This window comes from Eretmochelys imbricata, chromosome 9 (genome assembly GCF_965152235.1).
Source record: "Eretmochelys imbricata isolate rEreImb1 chromosome 9, rEreImb1.hap1, whole genome shotgun sequence".
NCBI classification, from domain to species: Eukaryota; Metazoa; Chordata; order Testudines; family Cheloniidae; genus Eretmochelys; species Eretmochelys imbricata.
The window spans coordinates 31,874,883-31,893,833 of NC_135580.1; the positions used below are offsets into that span (position 1 = coordinate 31,874,883).

Consider the following 18,951-nt stretch of genomic DNA (forward strand, 5'->3'; position numbering starts at 1 on the left):
GGGCTACACTGACGTAAACAGTCTGAGCACTTCTCAAGCAGTTAAACAAGCCAGGGCAAGCCAACTCAACATAATCTAAGTCAAAAGCGAAAGGTGACTAGGAATTAATCACACTAAAAATCCATGAACTGTACTAAAAACATAACAATAGTTCTAAGAGAGTTCCAAACTCCTAACATTATAGTAAAACACAGTAGGATGCCTGGGATGGCATATCATACTACAATAAAAAAAACAAATTAGCAGGTAAGACATTACAATGACATCATTGAAAATACTAGATCTTTTAAATTCTTACTCCTCCTTAAGTGCACCCTTCTTGTTAGGTTCCTCTACAAACGCTTCAGTTTCTTGCTCTTCTGACATCCCATGCAGGTACGGATTTAATGGTGGTGGCCTCCAAAATGATCCATTTTTGAACATACGAAAATCTTCTGTCCTCCACTTGGTTGGAGCGTCTCCCTAAAAAGAGCAATAATATTTCACAGTGTTCCTGTACTTTATCATGTACAACATTGTGAATTATCACTAACATATTACTTGCCTGTAAAATTGAATAAAGCTTCCATCTGTAATATACATGGGCTGGAGTTTGGTTTTCAAACAAAAACCTAAGCCGGGGCAGGGAGAAATAAAAAGTAAAGCATTTTATTGCAAGTATACATTTGAAACACAATTCAAAGGAAATACTATTTAAAGAAATGAAAGGCATCAATATGCAACTCCTTCCCCTCGTCTCACTCTGGCCACAGAGCGACCCAAGAGCAGCAGAAGTAGAGTGCTGCGCCTGCACAGTGAGAGCAGCTTTGGGGAACCAACACATGAGACACACACAAGCAGCACGATGAAAAGCAAAACTCCATTAGAGCTCCCTGAGCCACAGGACTGAGTAGGATTTTGGTAGCACAGCTACTGGACCTAAAAAATTTAAGTGGCTTGCCCCATTGCAAGGGGGAGACATCAGCTTAAAGGGCTACTATAGCCCCCAGGACTACACTGGAAGTTGTAAAGGTACTCTCTAGAATATAGTTCAGTTACTCAAGTTGTACATGAGGGACTAGAACTGGTCAAAAGTTTTTCAACTGAACAGTTTTCCACTTGTAAATGATGATTTGACAAAATCTAAACATTCTGTGGGAATATTATGGCAGGCCAAAGTGCTTTGTTTAAAATTTTATAATATAATAGCATAAATTAAGATGAAAGTTAAAACAAAGTTGATATGAAACACTTCAAACTTATTGAAATTAAGGTAAGGTTGTTTTGATTTTTCTGAATTGCAGTTTTTCATAAATTTTGTTTTGTGGGAAATTTTGAAGTTCCATTCAGATTCAGGACAAAAGGAAATTTCAAAATGTCAGTTTCTTATGAGACAGAAATTCTGAATTTCAACCACAGATCTTATCCAATTCCTGCTCAAAGTTAATAGAAAGACTCCTAACTTTTACTGAAGCCTGGCATTCATGTAACACGTTGTGTAAAATATGCATTTTGTACTCTACTATTATCAATGACATTGAACTCTTCAGACTACTAGGAGTCACATGTCATTTGAAAGATAATTTTACTGTAGATCATCAGTAAGGTGTTGACTTCACCAATGGCTTTAATGGCATGAGCATTAGAGCTCACCGAAACAGTTTACCATTGGAAAAACATCCTTTTGACAAACCAGAATTTCACTAAATTGCACTGACATTTCATTTTTAAAAAGTTAGAAGAAAATCATGTTGAAAATGCCAAAACTGAATGTTTTGTTATTTAACAAAAATCTTCAATTTTTCATTTTGAAACTATTTTGTTTAGAAATTTTTTGGGGGGAGGAAATTTCATTTCACAAAAAATTTTGAAGTTCTGGCTTTTCATCCTGATTCAGGATACGTGAACAATTAGTAAAACTCACTCATTTCCAAAATTTTACTTATTTACATTCAAGATATCCACCCAGAAAGCATCTCCCACTGCAATATTTTAAAAAAGATAATTATTAGCAATAACTGAAACAGATTCAATGTTACTACAAATTAAACAAAAATAAGCACCTGAACATTGGATTGTTGATTTCTCGGTTCATGATCATGGCTTCAAACATAGGTCCTTCACGTACCACAAACTCTATCATTCGATGTATCAATGCGAGCAAATTCCTACAACAACAACACAGTTAAAGAAAAATGGATTCAGACCTAACGCTATACAAAACTACACTCCACCTAAGATACTATAACTGTGTGCAGGAGATTATTTTGCTGTACTGTTAAAAAAATAGTATAAAAATAAGGTAACGTGGAGCAACCGTGCTAAATGAAATGATGCCTGATAAAGGTGGAGTGTGCATTTTCTAAGTGAAGCTCTTATTCCTAAACGTCAACAACTTAGCACGCAGTCATCTTCTGCCTTAGTCAAAACTAACCTTTGCCTTAGTCAAAGCTAACATAATGATCTTAGCTATAAAAAAGGGCAACTGAACACCAAAAAGTGAACTACATCAACAAAAAGTGATCCCTGAACTAGTGCTGATACATTAAATCTAAAATGTATCATTTAGTGCAGATACATTTAAAAACTTAGTCAGTATTCTGTAGACCGTGTCTACTGTTTGCTTGCAGTACTCAAAATTAATACAAGTTATCATTTTAACCTATTTAATAGAAACTCCATCCAGCTTTCAAGCTAAAGACATACAAAAGAAAGAAATATCTGGGTGTGCAAAATTGTGCATCAGCATTCCTGACACAAACCAGGTGGAGATTTTATTAAAATTAGGCCATTAAGGAACCAACATCCTTTTGGTCAACGTTTAAGATGTATGCCATTAAAACAACCCTGTACATCATTTATCAAGACATACCATTTGATGTTTCATCCAATTTGTAGCAACCCAAACTCAATGAGCCAAATTACAATTCCAAAATCTATACAGATTGCTAGATCCCATGTTGCTCCAAACAACAGCCTTAGACATTCACAGTTAGATGAATCTGTCAGATGAAAATCTGAAAATATTTTTTAATTTGAAAATTTAGGCCCGCTTAAAGACTGGTAAAACAACTCCTGCAATATGGTAGAAACTGATTTTCAATCAGAAAATATTTACTATTTAACAGTGACCTTCTGTTGGCTAAACCACTATTAAAGTAGGATGCAAATTGGTTTATATTTTGAAACAGGGCCCTAAGTTTTCAAATATAGGTCATAGCCTACACATATCAATGAGACGCTTCACGATGGAAGTATTTCAGATATGGTGCAAGCAAAACAAATGCAGCTTTACTTTTAGCTGGTTTGTGTTTTTACCCCATATCAGTTATTTAAAGAAAAACAAAAGGATATTGGCTCTTTGAACATTGTACATATATTTCCCTTTCAGTGACCCCCAAATAGGTTAAAACCCATAAAGTGTTAAGTTTAAAATTTGGTAACTGTTCATAAAAGAAAAGGAGTACTAGTGGCACCTTAGAGACTAACCAATTTATTTGAGCATAAGCTTTCGTGAGCTACAGCTCACTTCATCGGATGCATTGAGCTGTAGCTCACGAAAGCTAATGCTCAAATAAATTGGTTAGTCTCTAAGGTGCCACTAGTACTCCTTTTCTTTTTGCGAATACAGACTAACACGGCTGCTACTCTGAAACCTGTTCATAAAAGAAGATACAGAATTACTTCATTTGTGTCTCCATGTACCGAAGAGCTTAATATGATTACTAGGTGATGACTATTTTATTTTTTACCGTCTTAATAGTTCAAAGTTCTCACAGATGTAAAGTTTTTAAGCGGACAATTTTTTTCCACAAAACTAAAGAATGTAATGAAAAATAAAAACTGAAGACTAAAGAAACAAAATCTGTCCCTATAGCTTTAGAAATTGGCAAATGGTCTGAATTATGTATTAATTATTACTAGGACTACTTTCCCTTCATATATCACACAAAAGACCAAAAGCAGTGCTTCAATTAAGCCCTACCTAGAACTCAGGGGTTTTTTGCATACTAATACATTTGACAAGCTTGGAAACATCCTGCAGAAAACATACTCAATGTAATTCTGCAAGCCATTTTATTCAGTGCAGTGTTCTGAAAGTTCAAGTAGCAAGAATGTTTCACAATGTACAAACTAACTGTATTTGAAAATATCAGTGTAAAATTACAATTAGACTTTCAAGCCTCCTGATGCTGATAAAGATCACAGATTTTTAAGGCCAGAAAGGATCACTATGATCATCTAAACCAACTTCCTGCATAACACAGCCATGGAAGTTTACCCAGCAACTCCATCATCAACTCCATTAACTTGCGATTGAACAAGAGAATATTTTTAGAACGATAGCCAGTCCTAACTGCAAGACTGAATATGATAAAAGATTTAGCACATCACACTTCTGAAAAGGTCGTATCACTCCTAATATCTACAGTGAGAATCCAATACTTTAAAACCAGTTTCTCTTGCAAAACTATGAAAATACAAACAGAAAATCTTCAGTGTTTAGAATATATGCAATATTAAATATTGTTCAAATCAACAGGAAGGAAACTGGCTTTACAATGTTAGGCCCCTAATCTTGCAGATATTTACACATTATCTGTAATCATGTGACTAGTCCCACTGAAGTCAATCACACAAATTAAATGTTTGCACAATAGGGACATTGTATAGTATTTTTCCACTACTGGCACCACTAATGTCACTTCAATCAAGTTACCAACAGGAAACTAAAAAATGTTGAATTTAAAGTTATTTTCTAATACAGTTCAGTTAATATCTGATGAGTACTCCTCACCATGTGAGCTTTCAAAATGCTGCAATACATAAAATGGGAGCATAGTTTTCTCTGAAAGCTAGTTGCACTACACACATTCCTAGTTTAATACTTGTTTTACTAACCAATAAATCTTTCTAAGTCTGATTTTACAGGCAAATTCCTGCTGGCCACTATAATTATCCCACATCACTGTTCAAAAGTTGCACCACCCTGAAATTTAGCAAAATTTACCACTGTATTTGAGTATACTGTAAAATATGTTTATACTACTGCCTTAAACTATTTTTACAAAAGCTTTTATACAAAAAAATAGGGGCTATTTTATGACAATAAAAACAGTGTAGTACAAAAGGATGATAGTTTAAAGTGCATTATTTAAAAATGTCAATTATTGTAAGTTGGCCAACAAAAAATGTCTTTCAGTTACAATAAAACCACATTTATTGGAGCCGATCGTACCAATGTCTGGTCAAAAACTGTATACTTTCCCAATCCATCCCATGATGTTTTCCTGGTCCCCCGCTGCCGCAGACAGTTCAGCTGGTGTTGCTCACCAAGGCCAATGTCAAAGAGAATTTGGTATTCTTTTGTGCTATTTACTTTTTAAACCAGTGTTGTGTTCCTATGTTTGGGAAAAGGTTTTAGCTTAACTGAGCAAGGGTATACCTACATCAGTGCCTCTACTGCTACACTAGTGTGAGGCCAAAATTAAATACATACTCCTTGCATTACAGAACACCCTTTTCCACCTGATTACACATCTAGTTGACTGCTGTGTGTAAAATTTTAAAAAAGGGTAACTTAAAGCTCAGTTAATAGGGTCATCTGAACCAGCATTCTGAGTTATATGTTCATAATTCAGAAAAGAAAGCAGTACTACATTAGAAACAGAAATGTTATAGACCTAATGTATTCAAGTGTTAATGGCAAGACCTACAAAATTATCACTAATCTCAAATGCTTCTCAGACTAATGTTCTCTGATGAAATTACACAAACTACACCTTTGTATTCAACTCTGGCTGCTGAGAATCATAATTCTGTTCTTCTCCACCAAACAAAAACTGCTGAGGTAAATATTAAATGTGACATATAGACTGTAAAACAAATGAATTTCCATTATAAGTAGTATGAAAGAACCATTGCTCAGTCAAGCCATTACCTTTTCCTCAACATCACAATTTTTCTTTAAAATTCCGAAGGGGATATTTTCTATATTTAGATCAGTAATAATAAAGAAAAACATGTACCTTTCTGTTGGGATAACCACTTTGACTATGGCTTGCGACAGAGTCTGTATATGAAGTCACATCAGATAATAAACATAGAATATGTGAGTATTGTTAACAAGTAACAAGCAAAAATATACATATGCATTGAAAATACTACACATCTATCACAAGATTTGCAGGCAATCACTGCTGGAAAGTTATAACTAAGCAATTACATAAAAAGCAGATGGTTGTGTTCAGTGAATCACAAAAGTTCACTAATTGCAAAGTATTAGAACATTCCTGTCGGAATGCACGTCAATGCACTGAATAAGTACTACACTGAGAATAATTAAGGAGTTTTGATTTATGAAACAATTCTCAATTATTTGACCTGGCTCATACTGATTTTTGCTACTCTGTTCCCAAGCCTTTTAAAAAATAACCCTATCATTTAAGTGTCATTCATTAAGGAATCAACAAATTCTTACAAATGTAAATCAAATTGGTTTGTGTTTAAAAAAAAATACTTACCCTTCATTTTTACTGTCATAACTAATGTTCTAAAAACCTCTGAAACTATTCTGACTCCAGAACTATCCTCAAATACTGACTCAATATCTGAACTTACTAGCAGTCATCTAGTCAAAAGAACTATTTTATGAGCTCATTCTAGTGTAAAAAATAAGCTATCTGAATTCAAATGTAGCATTTGCTTTAAAGGAAATAATTTAGATACTGCAAATTTGGCAGCTTACAAAAGGGGGGGACGTAGGAGAAAAAAACCCAGGGAGCTTGGAGGGGGAAAATGATGGCCGGATTTAAAAGAGTAATGAAAATAAGACAAGGCCCAATACCATGGCCTAATGTACTCAGACAATGCCTCAGGGATAAAGGTCCCTTGGGCTAAGGCAGGGAACAGCTCAGTTTGTGTAGCTAAGGGCTGCCAGAAACAGACTGAACAATGCAATTCTATAAAGCCATTGAAAAAGACTACCATAGATTTAATATTTAAAATTAGATATGGCCCAGGGTACATTTTTAAGTTACCTTCTCAAAATCCTCCTTGTTTTTTGGTGGTGGTAACATGGGAGCATTAGGGTTCTTCAATCTCTCTCTAGGCTGAGCATTAAAAGGCAGTCCTGATGGAGGTGGTGGGAGGGTGTGTTCCATCATGGAAGGTGGAATGTATATTGGGTGTGGTGGAATCGGTACAGCTTTACCCCAACCTAGCTTCATTTCAAAGGACATAATCATCTTGCCTGCAAAAGTGAAAGGTTATAGTTGATAAAACTGAAAGCTATATCAAAGCTGTGCCACTGTTTGCAATGTTTCATTACGGCTTTTGGGCCTGTGCCTGCCTATACTAAGGTTAATCTGTTTTCACTTACAGTGTATGGTAAGATTATACCAAGACTGCAGGTTACACCATACCAAAATGAAAGCCCACTACATACTTCATTTTGGATGGTTTCAAAGTATGCCTTCAGGAGAGTAGAGTGCACATAACTCAAATATTTAAAGAACCAACAAGATCCAGGGTAATCATAGGTTCTTTGCATATATACTGAACCTTAACTCTCCAAGCCCTGGTCTATACTATGACATTTCACCATGTCTGACCACAGCTGCAATCATTTTGGCTGATCCACAGTTGAATGTTGTTCCACAATCCATGTAAAACAGAATGAAACATGGTCAGCATACTATATTTAAACCCTAAATGTTGTTAGAATGGTAAAGCTTCAGCAAATATTAGCTTTCCAAATACTAGGTTTCTCCATATGGAAGTTCTGAAATGAGTATTAAACATTAAACAACAAGCTACTCCTTAAGGGAGGCCAAAGATAGCATGAATGTAGGATACAGGGAAGGTAAGATGCTCTCATTACAAAACAGGAAGTATATAAAAAGCAAGGACAATAAAAATTGTTAAATATTTATCCAAACTGGAGAATAAATAACTACCATATTAAAAAAAATCTGAAGTTTTATTCACAAACATACATTTTAATTAGTGCAAATCAAAATTGTACACTCAAATTTTAAATGTACTTTTGGAGCATGATCTCTCTTCATTATCCAGAAAGTTCTGCCAGAATGCCCTCTGGGAACTTTCAAGTTCAAAGCAATCACTAGCAGTCATAGTGGCAAAATTGAACTAACCACCACTAGCCATTCTACAGCTGGTCATATCTTCCTTAATCCAAGAAAAAATGTTTTCATCATAATATACTCACTGGCAACAACAACAAAAATGGAAATGTGGGCTGGAGAGAAAGCCTTTCCCCTCATCCCCCTATGTAAAAGCAGTACTTTAATAAGTACTTTTTCTTTGAAGGTTTATGTTGTATCTTCACTTGGCAGACTCTTCTCTTTATCCCTTGCCAGTATTACAGCACAAGGTTTGTGCATCAAGTCTAAAACTTTATGATCACTGTGTTAAATTCAATTGATTGTAATACTAAAATCAAATTGATGAGCTATAAAATAATCTGTACAGAGTTATTTAGGCCTAGTCTACACTAAAAAAGATTTGCCAATACAGTGGTACCATACTAGTAACCTAGGCCATGTCTGCACTACGCTTTTTGTCAGCAAAACTTATGTTGCCAAGGGTGTGAAAAAAAAAAAACAAAAAAAAACCCCTGAGCTACATAAGTTTTGCCAGTATAAGCGCTCATGTGCACAGCTGACACTCTCCTGCCAACATAGATACTGCCTCTTGTTTAGGTGGTTTTATTATGTCCACAGGAGAGCTCTCTCCCATCGGCAGAGAGTGGAGACATGAGCAATCTTACAGCAGCGCACCTGGATCAGTACAGTTGTGCTGCTCTACGTTCACTAGAGTAGACATGCCCCTAGTGTAGACACAGCTAGTATCAGCAAGAGTGTGCTTTCACTGGCATAGTTATACCATTTCCCCAAATGAAATAAGCTACACTGTCAAAACACTTTTTTGCAAGTATGTCTGCATCTACAATAAGATTTTGACAAATATAAAAATGATGTAAAAATATCACACCCCTAATCAATATTACTATACCAGCACAAGTTTTAAGTATAGACCTGGCTTCAATTCATAGCTTTAACAATTTACCAAAAATAACCAATTCACTGTTAACCGTTTTAACTATTTATAATATAGAAGTATCCCTTCCACTCTCTGCAAAAATAAAAATTTATAATATGGTAGTATCCTTCATACCCTCTGGAAAAGACTATTTTCACTCTCAGAGGAAAGGAAGCCATTATAAGACTTAAGTCATTTATTTTTTAAAATGGCATTTCAAACTGCACTAGCAAGTAAAAAAAAATAAAAATATGGTAAGTTTCCACCTTTTCTACGACACACAATATTTTCCATTATTTGATTTTGAAAGAACTTAATTCTAAGATACATATCTCCCAAACTTATACTTCAAGCCTCCCCCAAAAGGTAATTATGACTAGACACAATTTAAAGTCCCATTTACCATTTAAATTCTTTAATGCTCGTTCAGCATCTCTCCTGTTCATAAAGGCAACAAAACCACAGTTCCTTTCTCTTGCTCTTTCCTCATCGGTTCTTGGCCACATAATTTTAACACTAGCTAATGGTCCAAAGCGCCCAAATTCTTGACATAACATCTCTTCATTCATCTATAGGAAAAGAAACCAGAATGAACATCTAGTTACGATTTTTCTAAGGCACCTATATCACCTTGTTATCTAAGTGTTGTGATATTATTTCTCTCAATTCTCTGAAAAAACAGGGGATTACGTAGATGCTTGGGAGTTTTCAGGGTAGTGCTGCTTATGGGTGCCATTCTAGGGGGAGGGCTCTCTTGAAAAGGAACGTCTCATATTCTGACCCAACCACAATCAGGCTTCAGCTCAGCTTGATCTTTTCCAGCAAGGAGTTCTATAGCAGAAATGCTTCCCCGGAGAACGCCCTACCCTAGGTACTCGACTGTCTAAACCTGGATCTCTACAGTGCCATAACATTTTTCACTAATATATAATACTTTTTTAAGTGTATAGTCTGTAACCACAATTTCACTGAGATAAAAATCTACAGCAAACTCCTGAAAGAGTTCAACTGGATCCAATGTAACTGCTGCTCTTAGTTACATGGCTAGACCCAACATTACCTGAGGATTAATGTTTCCAAGGTACAAATTCGTTGTGCTTGGATCTCCAACATCATGTGAGCCTGGTGCGTAATCATCCAGCACTAAAATGAAGAGAAGATTATTATAACCCAATGCATTAATTTAAGGGACATAATATGGTACAAATGAAAAAAGAATCTATATTACCACCAGAAGATCTGTTTCTTCTTGAAGGAGCATCCACTATATAAAAAGAGATTATGTACATTTAGTCTATACATTTTATAAAAACAAACAAACATAATAAAATAATGATTACTTACTGGAACGGCGCTGGCCATCTGAATCTGACTGAGGTGGCTCAAAACGACTTAATCTACCTTTTGTTTTATGCCTTTCATCACGCTCCTCTTGAATTCTACAAAAATGTTAAATACAGATAGTAATTATCTACAAATCAAGTTATTTCTAATAAATAATTTTTAAAATAATATCTTCTAAAATATGATTCTTCAATATTTTGTTAGCAGTCATTTTAAAATGAAGTTAGTGGCAGTAAAAAGTATCAAGTTGCCAGTCAAAGTTTTCCACTTAGCCCACTTCCACTTCCCACAGAAATGGGATAACTGAAATAGTCATAAATGTAATCTTCCCCATTTTACCCCATTAGCTTGCCTTTTCCTCAACCTGGATGGGCCACCTGTAGGTGCCAGAAGTTGTTCAATTTACAAGATCAAGGTCTAGGGCAAAGGTTTGAAAAAAATAAGGAGACCTGGGTTCTGTGCCCTGCTCTGCCACTGACCTACCATGTGTCTCTGGGCAAGTCACTTCACTTCTCAGTACCTGTTTTCCCCTCCTACCTTTTCTCTGTCTTGTCTAAATTTAGATTGTAAGCTCTTTGGTGTATGACCTGTTCTCATGTTTGTACAGTACACAGCACAATGAGGCTCCAATCTCAGTTGGGGCCTCTGGACACTAATGTCACACAAATTAATATTCAATCATTAGAAGTTTTGCTGAATGTAGTCATTTTTCTTAATGTAGATATCTGTGTTTTAGGAACTAGAATAAGACCACGAATTCATTTCATATTCACAAACTAGCCATGAGACGGTAATAAAGTTTGGTCACTCTCAGCAAGGGCTATCTGTGGATTTATAACCCAATGACTCTATATCAATTACCATAAGACTCCCATGTGTCCTTTGCACCTATCCAACCTTACCAAAACAAAACATTTAATATCATGGCATACACGTATTTTATCATCTGTGGATATAGAGCAGTGGTGGGCAACCTGTGGCCAGTGAGGGTAATCCACTGGCGGGCTGCGAGACAGTTTGTTTACATTGGCCAAGAACAGCGAACAGCGGCCACTGGGAACCCGTGCCAGCCAATGTAAACAAACTGGTTTTTGAAGAACAATTTCATTCATTAAAAAAAATTATCTGAACTGTAGATTGACCGTTGCTCTTCAATTAAGTTTATAAAAAACCTCTTCGATCCCCTACCCACCTCCCATCCCCCACCCACCTCCCATCCCCCAGACCATCCTGCCCTCCTTTGCACACCTTCTTATCCAAGAATAAGATATTTTGGCTGTTTTCCCTTCAGCTACAATCTGCTCAGCACACACATAGAAGCTACCACCTCCCACCCCACTCTCCACAATACTATTCTCCACAAGTCATCTAATAAAACCAGAGATCACAGGCAACATTCAGAAGCATATAAATTGCCTCTGGTCCATGGGACATGAAGTCCTTGGCATAGCCAATGAGATATGTGCAAAGCTCAGTCAAAGAATTTTCATGTTTTGGTTTGTTTAGACTAAACTGCTTTTGTATTCAATCTTCATTGAAAAAAATGGAATCTTTCGTCACCAGTATCACTCTACAGTTCCTTTGGCCACAGTGTAAGAGACACAGACACAATCAAATACTTTGTTGTTCATTATTCCGATCAGGAAGTGGAACAAGTGTACTACTGAAATACATGTTGTTTCTTTGGATCCTGAGGGAGTGAAAAGAGAAGCCTCAACTTCCTCTTTTTTATAGTATCTGATCATTTTGCTTCAACTTCCATATATAATATAACCAGTGACGGTAAGATAAAAAGTAGTACTCACTCCTGAAAGTATTCAGTGGCTCACTTTCAAGGAACAGGAAGAGCAAAAAAGCTTAAGTCCCTTCTTTTGAATGGAAGTTGCACTGAGAGCAATCTAGCAAAACAGAGGATGCCCTGATCCCAGTTTTTCTAGCTGGATATTGAAGTATAATGTTGGTGGTTGGTTGATCCAATCCAATCTCTGATCTCTACTCACCCTTTAAACTGCAAGAGCAGCTAACTGATCCAAAAGCAGTCATCCTGGGTCATCCGCAAAAGCACTCTTAATGAATATTACTCATTGCTAGTCCCTGGAAATACTTCAGACATATTGTGGAATGTAGGTTCTCCACACAGAGTTGTGTGTTTTTAGTATCTTTTGCAAAATTTAGGTCTCATTTTAAACTGAATTACATTCCTAACCTTTCTAGTTACAAGGATATCTTTCCAAGTAGGAAGATCATAGTCCACTGTTTCAAAAACCACAATCAGACAAACTGAAACAGCTCTGAGAGATTCAACCCTAAAGAGAAAGTTTTAAGTGTCAACACTGTTAATAGTTTTGCTGATCATTTTAGCAGAGAGACTTTCAACTAATGTTGAGTCTTACAACACGATTTTTTTTTTTTTTTTGCAAACACTTACCATTGCTGCTATGACCAGTTCAATCCCAGAGGTGGTAGTAGCAGCAAGAACACCAGCATAAATTAAATGGCAAAAAAACCAAACAAACAAAAACACGACTCTGTTATCCCAGATTTAAGGCTATCCAGCAAAAGCTTGTGCCCTTCCAGAACATCAAGTTCAGTAAAACTCAAACTTGTGAAAACAGGATGTGCAGAGTTAAGGTACACACCCACACAACCTTAACTCTGCCCTCTTGAGTTGGCAATAGCCATTAGCATGAACCCCAGCTGCATTCACTGTGTAGGTGTAGCCATATTGAATGGTGAAGGAATTAGTTGGCACAGCTTAGAAGAGTTGTGATTGTGATATGAGGTTATCTGGGGGGCCGTGGCATTTTGCGGGTATATGTGACCCCTCTCCCCAAATCCTGTGTGTGAGATCAAAGAAAAGAGGTGTAATATGTACCTTCAGAAATCCAGTATGCTTCATTTCAGCACTGAGTTGTGTCACTAATGAGGAACAGTAGTCCCCTTGGGGACTGTCAGCAATTAGGCGATAGATGGGTGTAGTTTGTGGGATGAATGAAGGATAAGTGAAAGCAAGGTGTTTGATGGATTTGTGTGCACAAGGGTGAAGGGGGAGTAAAAGTGGTTGAAGAAGTTGTAAAATCTAGTAGATGTGGTGTTCTTTCTGTGGAGTACGCTAAGTACAAGAGCATAGGAAACTCCTGTTCCTTACAGGGCAAAGGCAGACTATGAGTGTGTGTGTTATGGACTTACTGGGAAATGGCTCAAAGACGACAGAGTTAACACTTCATGGGCTTGTACCTTAACTCTGTGTTTCTTAGTTTTCACGAGTTTGACTTTTGCTGAACTCAACGCTCTGGAAAGACACGAGCTATAGACAGATATCCTGACCTCTGAGTTAACTAAGATTTTTTCCCATTTAATTGCCCAGTGTTTTTAACAGCATGAGAAATATTGTTAGAAGAAGTTAGCAATCATTTAGGCAGCTGTAATTACCAAACAGGTGTGTAGTTAATGACAGATTAATTACCTGTCGACCCATAATGATAATTATACCTAACTCTTAGATACGCTATCACTAGATCTCAAGAAGGAAAACATTTTTCCCTTTATAGTGATGGGGAAACTGAGGCATAGAAAGGCAAAGTGACTTGGCCAAAGTCACCCAAGCAAGCCAGTGACAAAACAAATAGTGCGCCCAGGTTTTCTGAGTCACAGTCCACTGTTCTCCCTATTGCTATGTGATTCCAAAGTGTTGTCTCTCTCTTACTGCGGCACACTTTCTTGCAATGGAATGGGAATAATGGTCATGCTTTGAAATGTTTGGAGTCTGTGGTTGCTAACAAAGCCAGTGAGAGAAATCTCAGATACGGTCTGATTCCCAAGAACTTTATAATGTTACTAAATGACAGCTACAATAACTTTAAGCATGTGAGGAAAGATCCCCCCAACCCCTACTATTCCCTGAAACACAGAACTAGAGCCCAGCAAATCTGCAGATTCCTGCTTTGTATCTGTGGATATTTGCATACATCCCAGTCTACCAGCAACTTACCCCCATATTCTTTTCCCAGTGTCCCCCACCTGAACTCCCACCCAACCCCATTTATCTCTCCCCTCATGATGCAGCCCCAAGCCCCTCTCACCCCATTCCTCCCACTCCTCCACCCCCAAAAATGCTCCCCTCCCCGTTAGCAAGCATTCACGTCTTTTTAAATGAAAAAAAAAATTATTCCCCCAAAATTTAAAAAAAAAATCCAACAGACATTTTAACATTTGACACGTTCTGTCCCTTACCACATTTCCCAGAGGTCTGCCCATTTTGGGACTCAAACTGACGCTGGCAAGTTAGTAAAGTTCAAAGGCTTACTGCTTAACCCCTTGAGTAATCTATCTGCTGTGAAAGTTTTAAGGTAACAGACCCTGTTGGCTTCTCTGTCTGCACATACTCAATGTAATCCATTTGGTACATGGGCCTTAAGACTGCTGGACAGCATGCTTAAAAAGAACCAAACTCTTTGGCTACTAACATTGAAATCTGACTCCCCACAAAGGGCTAGTGGATGCCATATACTTTGTTGGCATAACACTCAAGTGTTTGAGACCTGATGTGATGATCTCAGCCCTGGTTTGATCTCTGTAAGAGGGAAAAATTCAAATATTTGTGCCATTTTTGCTAATTTATGATGGCATTCCATGCATAGTCAAACTTACTGTTTTAGTTCTTCTTTGAAGAGTTCTAAATTGCTCTTTTTCTTTTCTTTCTCCCCCTTCTTCAAAGGCTAAAATAAAGGATACATCAGCCAATATTTCAGAACACCACACAATGAATGGTTTGTCAAAGAAACTTTTGTGACACCTGTATTTTAGATCATTTCCAATCCATAATGTCTTTGGTCTACAGGTTTCCTAATGACTGAATCACAGACAAAAAAATCCACCTTTAAAACACAGAGTCAGGAAATACAAAAGTTAAAGTTGAATGTAATCCTTAACTCTGTTTTCATGCTTATACATTACGATGCAACCTTTAATTGTGTTCTCATGCTCAAACATTCTCTTTACTACTTAAGATAGAATTACAAGATGTTAAATGTCTTTGTCAGTCTTAACACTTATTTTAATCACAAAAGTTGACTACATCCTTAGTGACAAAGGGCAAGTCTTCACTACAGTGCTACATTGGCAGTAACATTTTTACAGCAACGTGACAGTGAAGGACTCAGGGGGAGGAGTAAGATGCACTCAAGAAGCGCAACTAAGTAGCTCTTTTGTGTAATTGAAAATCTTTGCACGCTGTGAAATATCTTCTATGTTGTCCATTAATATCCGACTCTACTATCTAAATCCACAGCATATTGTTTTATGTTTGGAGTGAGTTTGCATTAATATCACTTGTTACTACTAATATCACTAGCACACAATGCTATAGATGCTTCACACATATCTAAAGATTGTAGAAAGAATTCTATTTAGGAAACATGATTAAGTAGTTAAAGACCATCATAACGAATTGACACAGAAACAGCATTAAGTCTGCAGGTTAAACCTTAACTTTCACATATTCTGACTTGAGTGTTCAGTATTGCACAGTCTTAATGTGCCCCTAACAGTATTTGTATTTTTTTCCAGTTTTTTTTTTTAAAGGCAAAACAAAATCAAACTAACAATGTATATGCAAACTGACAGAAGAGAGAAAAATGAAAGAGAAAGTAAGTGCTTCATCTTAGAAGACTTGCAAGTCAAGCAGGCTATTGGTCATAACTCAAAGAGCTGAAGGATTTTGCTTAAGCTTCAAAAAAAATCACCTTAAGACAGAGACCAAGCATGGAAACTATAGATCAGTCCAAAAGATAAAAGTTTCTTAAAGTTACACGCATCTGAAAATGGATGGTTAAAATGAAAACTGTTTTGAAACCTTCAGAATAGCTGGTGGTACCAACCATATATATCTTCAATAGTGACTGGGAACATTCTTTTAACATTCACCAAATACTAATTCATGATGAAGTTATCTTGATTAAAAAGAATAGCTGAGCATGTACAATATTTCTTCTGAACGAATTCAAGACAGAGCGCCATTTTTAGAGAGCCATGGATACCAGTCTGCATACAGGACTAGTAGACCTTCACATTCTAATCTCTACAATGATTTACTATATGGTTTGGCAAATCACTTAATATCCATGTCTTGGTTCCTCTGATATGAAAAATGGGGATAAAACCACTCTAAGTAGTTAATGTGTATAAGTGCTTTGAAGAGGGATTAAACAGGTAGTAAATATTTTGAAAAGAATAACTTACAGGCTTTTTGGTTTCTATCATTAGAAGGGATGGAGGCTTCTCATTAGAGGATGGCTGATTTGGCGGATTTTTTTGATCTGCAAATCGTGCTGAAGGTTTGTAGATTTTACCTCGTTTTTCATCTGTTTCATGTTCATCTGGATTTAAAAAAGGAACTCAGTTAACAGTTACTGCATAATAATGAGCCAAAGAATCAGGTTTTTTGTATTTATTTCTGAAATTCTGTCTCCAACACAGAATCTAAAAAATTAGTTAGTTATTTATAAATCAAAATGAAATGCTGTAATAGTATCACACTCTGCAATTTAAATGTAATACTCAGGAAAAGCACGTGTAAAGTGTAGTTGGTTTAAAAAAAAAAAAAAAAAGAACACTTTCCTCTAAATATAAAAAAAAGTGATAATTTATACAAACATCTCCGAAAAGCATAATGAAAAATTCTGGCAAGCAACATACTGCATTAAACACAAAATAAAATCCAAACCTAACCTTTTTCTTTGTAATTAACCAGACGTTGTGGGGGATAAAATATTCAAGTCTTACCTTTAGACGCGTTAACAATTCCTCCTCTTACAAATGTTTTCACTTTATTACCATCACTTCCTTCAAAGGCAGCAAGGAATTCTTCATAAATTTCTGCAGCTGCCTTCTCATCCTCCTACACACCAAATGTTAAATTTGTTTACTATTTTTACAAACAGCATCCATGAGACATCTAACCTTAAGTAGCCATACAGCTTTCCTTTTTATTTTCTAGAGGTCATGATACTTGTCCTAATTCAGCGTAAGGTTCAGTTTCAGACAAGACAATATTTCAGAGCAGGAATGTGGGAAGAATTAACAACACAAGAACTAGAGACAAACAGTTTTGTATAGTCAAATATGATTACTCATTTAATAAATGTAGAGTTGATTTTTTTTTAATGATTTATAATTTCAGAGGTAAAAAGAAGATGGCAAACACAAAAACACGACAAAGACCTTAGATTCTGCGCTAGTCTGTGTGTTGCAAAAAAATATTTAGTGTATACTATGAGAGTCAAATTGTGTGTCTGGATGAAGTTAATAATGGGCTCAGTTTTAAATGGTGTGTTTCACAAATGACAAATTAATAAAAATAAGTGAGATAGCAAATTAAATTAAACACCATTGCATTGCCTTACATTAGGATTTTCAAAGGAGTCTGGGGAGGGTAGGAAGCTAGATCCCACTGAAAATTCAGAGAAAGTTGAGAACTTAACTTGTTTAGGCTCTTTGAAAACCCCCAACTTTAATTAGCTGAGTTGACATCACACAAGCTAAAGCAAGAAGTTATAATATATTGAAACATGTTAAAGGCTTTTACTAAAATTCCAAATTTCAAGATGTTCTTAAGCCATTTTACATCAGATATGTGCATTTCTGCACCAAACCATATTTAACATAAATTTACTGTGTTCCCAAGATAAAAATCTCTAGTTTGAAAATAAAATCTATTTTGTAGAATAAAACATTTTCAGCACTGAAATATCTAAACAGAACAGTGCCACTGATTCTCTCGGTAGAAATTAAAATCAAATAATATACAACATAAAACCACACAACAGAAAAGTCACCTGAGGTGATAGCAGGTCAAAGGGAGGGACTGATTTCACAGTCCAGTGACTGTTGTGACATTCAGTCTGTCATAACCCAAAGCTTTCAGGAAAGCCACAGAATCTGAGCTCTCATTTAGACTTAACCTGGCTTTTTTCCCATTTCAAAGGCAGACCTCTGTGCGCCCCAATACAATTGGCAGCAAATGTTTTAAAAATTACCACATGAAATAAATTAGTACAGTTACAGTATTATTTATTTAGATTTTTAAAAAGTTAAGTTACAACTAATTCTCTGAAACAGAATTTCTATTTTCAGTGCCAGTTCTTTGTTTGGATAAGTAAATGGCAAGATAATTTCATATATAAAAGAAGAAAAAAAAACCTTGTCTATTTACCATTACCTTCTTTTTTAACTCCTCTTGTTCCTTCTTACTTAAAGTCCTCTTGGCAGCACTCATTTTGCCAATACTGAATGCTTTAAGTTTGTTTTCCAAAAGAGGCTACAAAAGGAACAGAAAACAAAATGTTTAGAGAAGTAATTTTTAAATGCAATTCATCATTTGAATCTAACATCCAAAGTAACATTTTACCCGAAAGGACTCACCCAATCTGCTGATTTAGTTACTTGGAAAAAAACTGAAGTCCTCCTCGACTTGTCTCTCAGGACAGGTAGTTTTCCAACAGCAATACAATTTTGAAATATTTTGATAATTTAAAGCTATTCCGCAATAGCTTATGGAGGAAGCAT

The 18,951-nt window shown here is 36.1% G+C and overlaps 1 protein-coding gene across 7 annotated transcripts in view; it reads right to left on the minus strand.

Annotated features, from left to right (window-relative positions):
* Window positions 1-18,951, minus strand: part of U2SURP (U2 snRNP associated SURP domain containing) — a 68,471-nt gene that overhangs the window by 26,956 nt on the left and 22,564 nt on the right. For 2 of the 7 annotated variants that reach the window (XM_077826757.1, XM_077826760.1), the window contains exons 3-15: window positions 18,599-18,703; window positions 17,170-17,284; window positions 16,627-16,763; window positions 15,037-15,104; window positions 10,387-10,481; window positions 10,271-10,306; window positions 10,103-10,185; window positions 9,446-9,611; window positions 7,020-7,231; window positions 6,009-6,052; window positions 2,043-2,147; window positions 545-611; window positions 299-462 (exon numbers count right to left, since the gene is read on the minus strand). In XM_077826757.1, the coding sequence (XP_077682883.1) occupies window positions 299-462; window positions 545-611; window positions 2,043-2,147; window positions 6,009-6,052; window positions 7,020-7,231; window positions 9,446-9,611; window positions 10,103-10,185; window positions 10,271-10,306; window positions 10,387-10,481; window positions 15,037-15,104; window positions 16,627-16,763; window positions 17,170-17,284; window positions 18,599-18,703 (1,397 nt within the window). Of the gene's footprint in view, window positions 1-298; window positions 463-544; window positions 612-2,042; window positions 2,148-6,008; window positions 6,053-7,019; window positions 7,232-9,445; window positions 9,612-10,102; window positions 10,186-10,270; window positions 10,307-10,386; window positions 10,482-15,036; window positions 15,105-16,626; window positions 16,764-17,169; window positions 17,285-18,598; window positions 18,704-18,951 lie in introns of those variants that run through there. The other 5 variants (XM_077826761.1, XM_077826759.1, XM_077826763.1 and 2 more) reach the window with 4 other exon arrangements.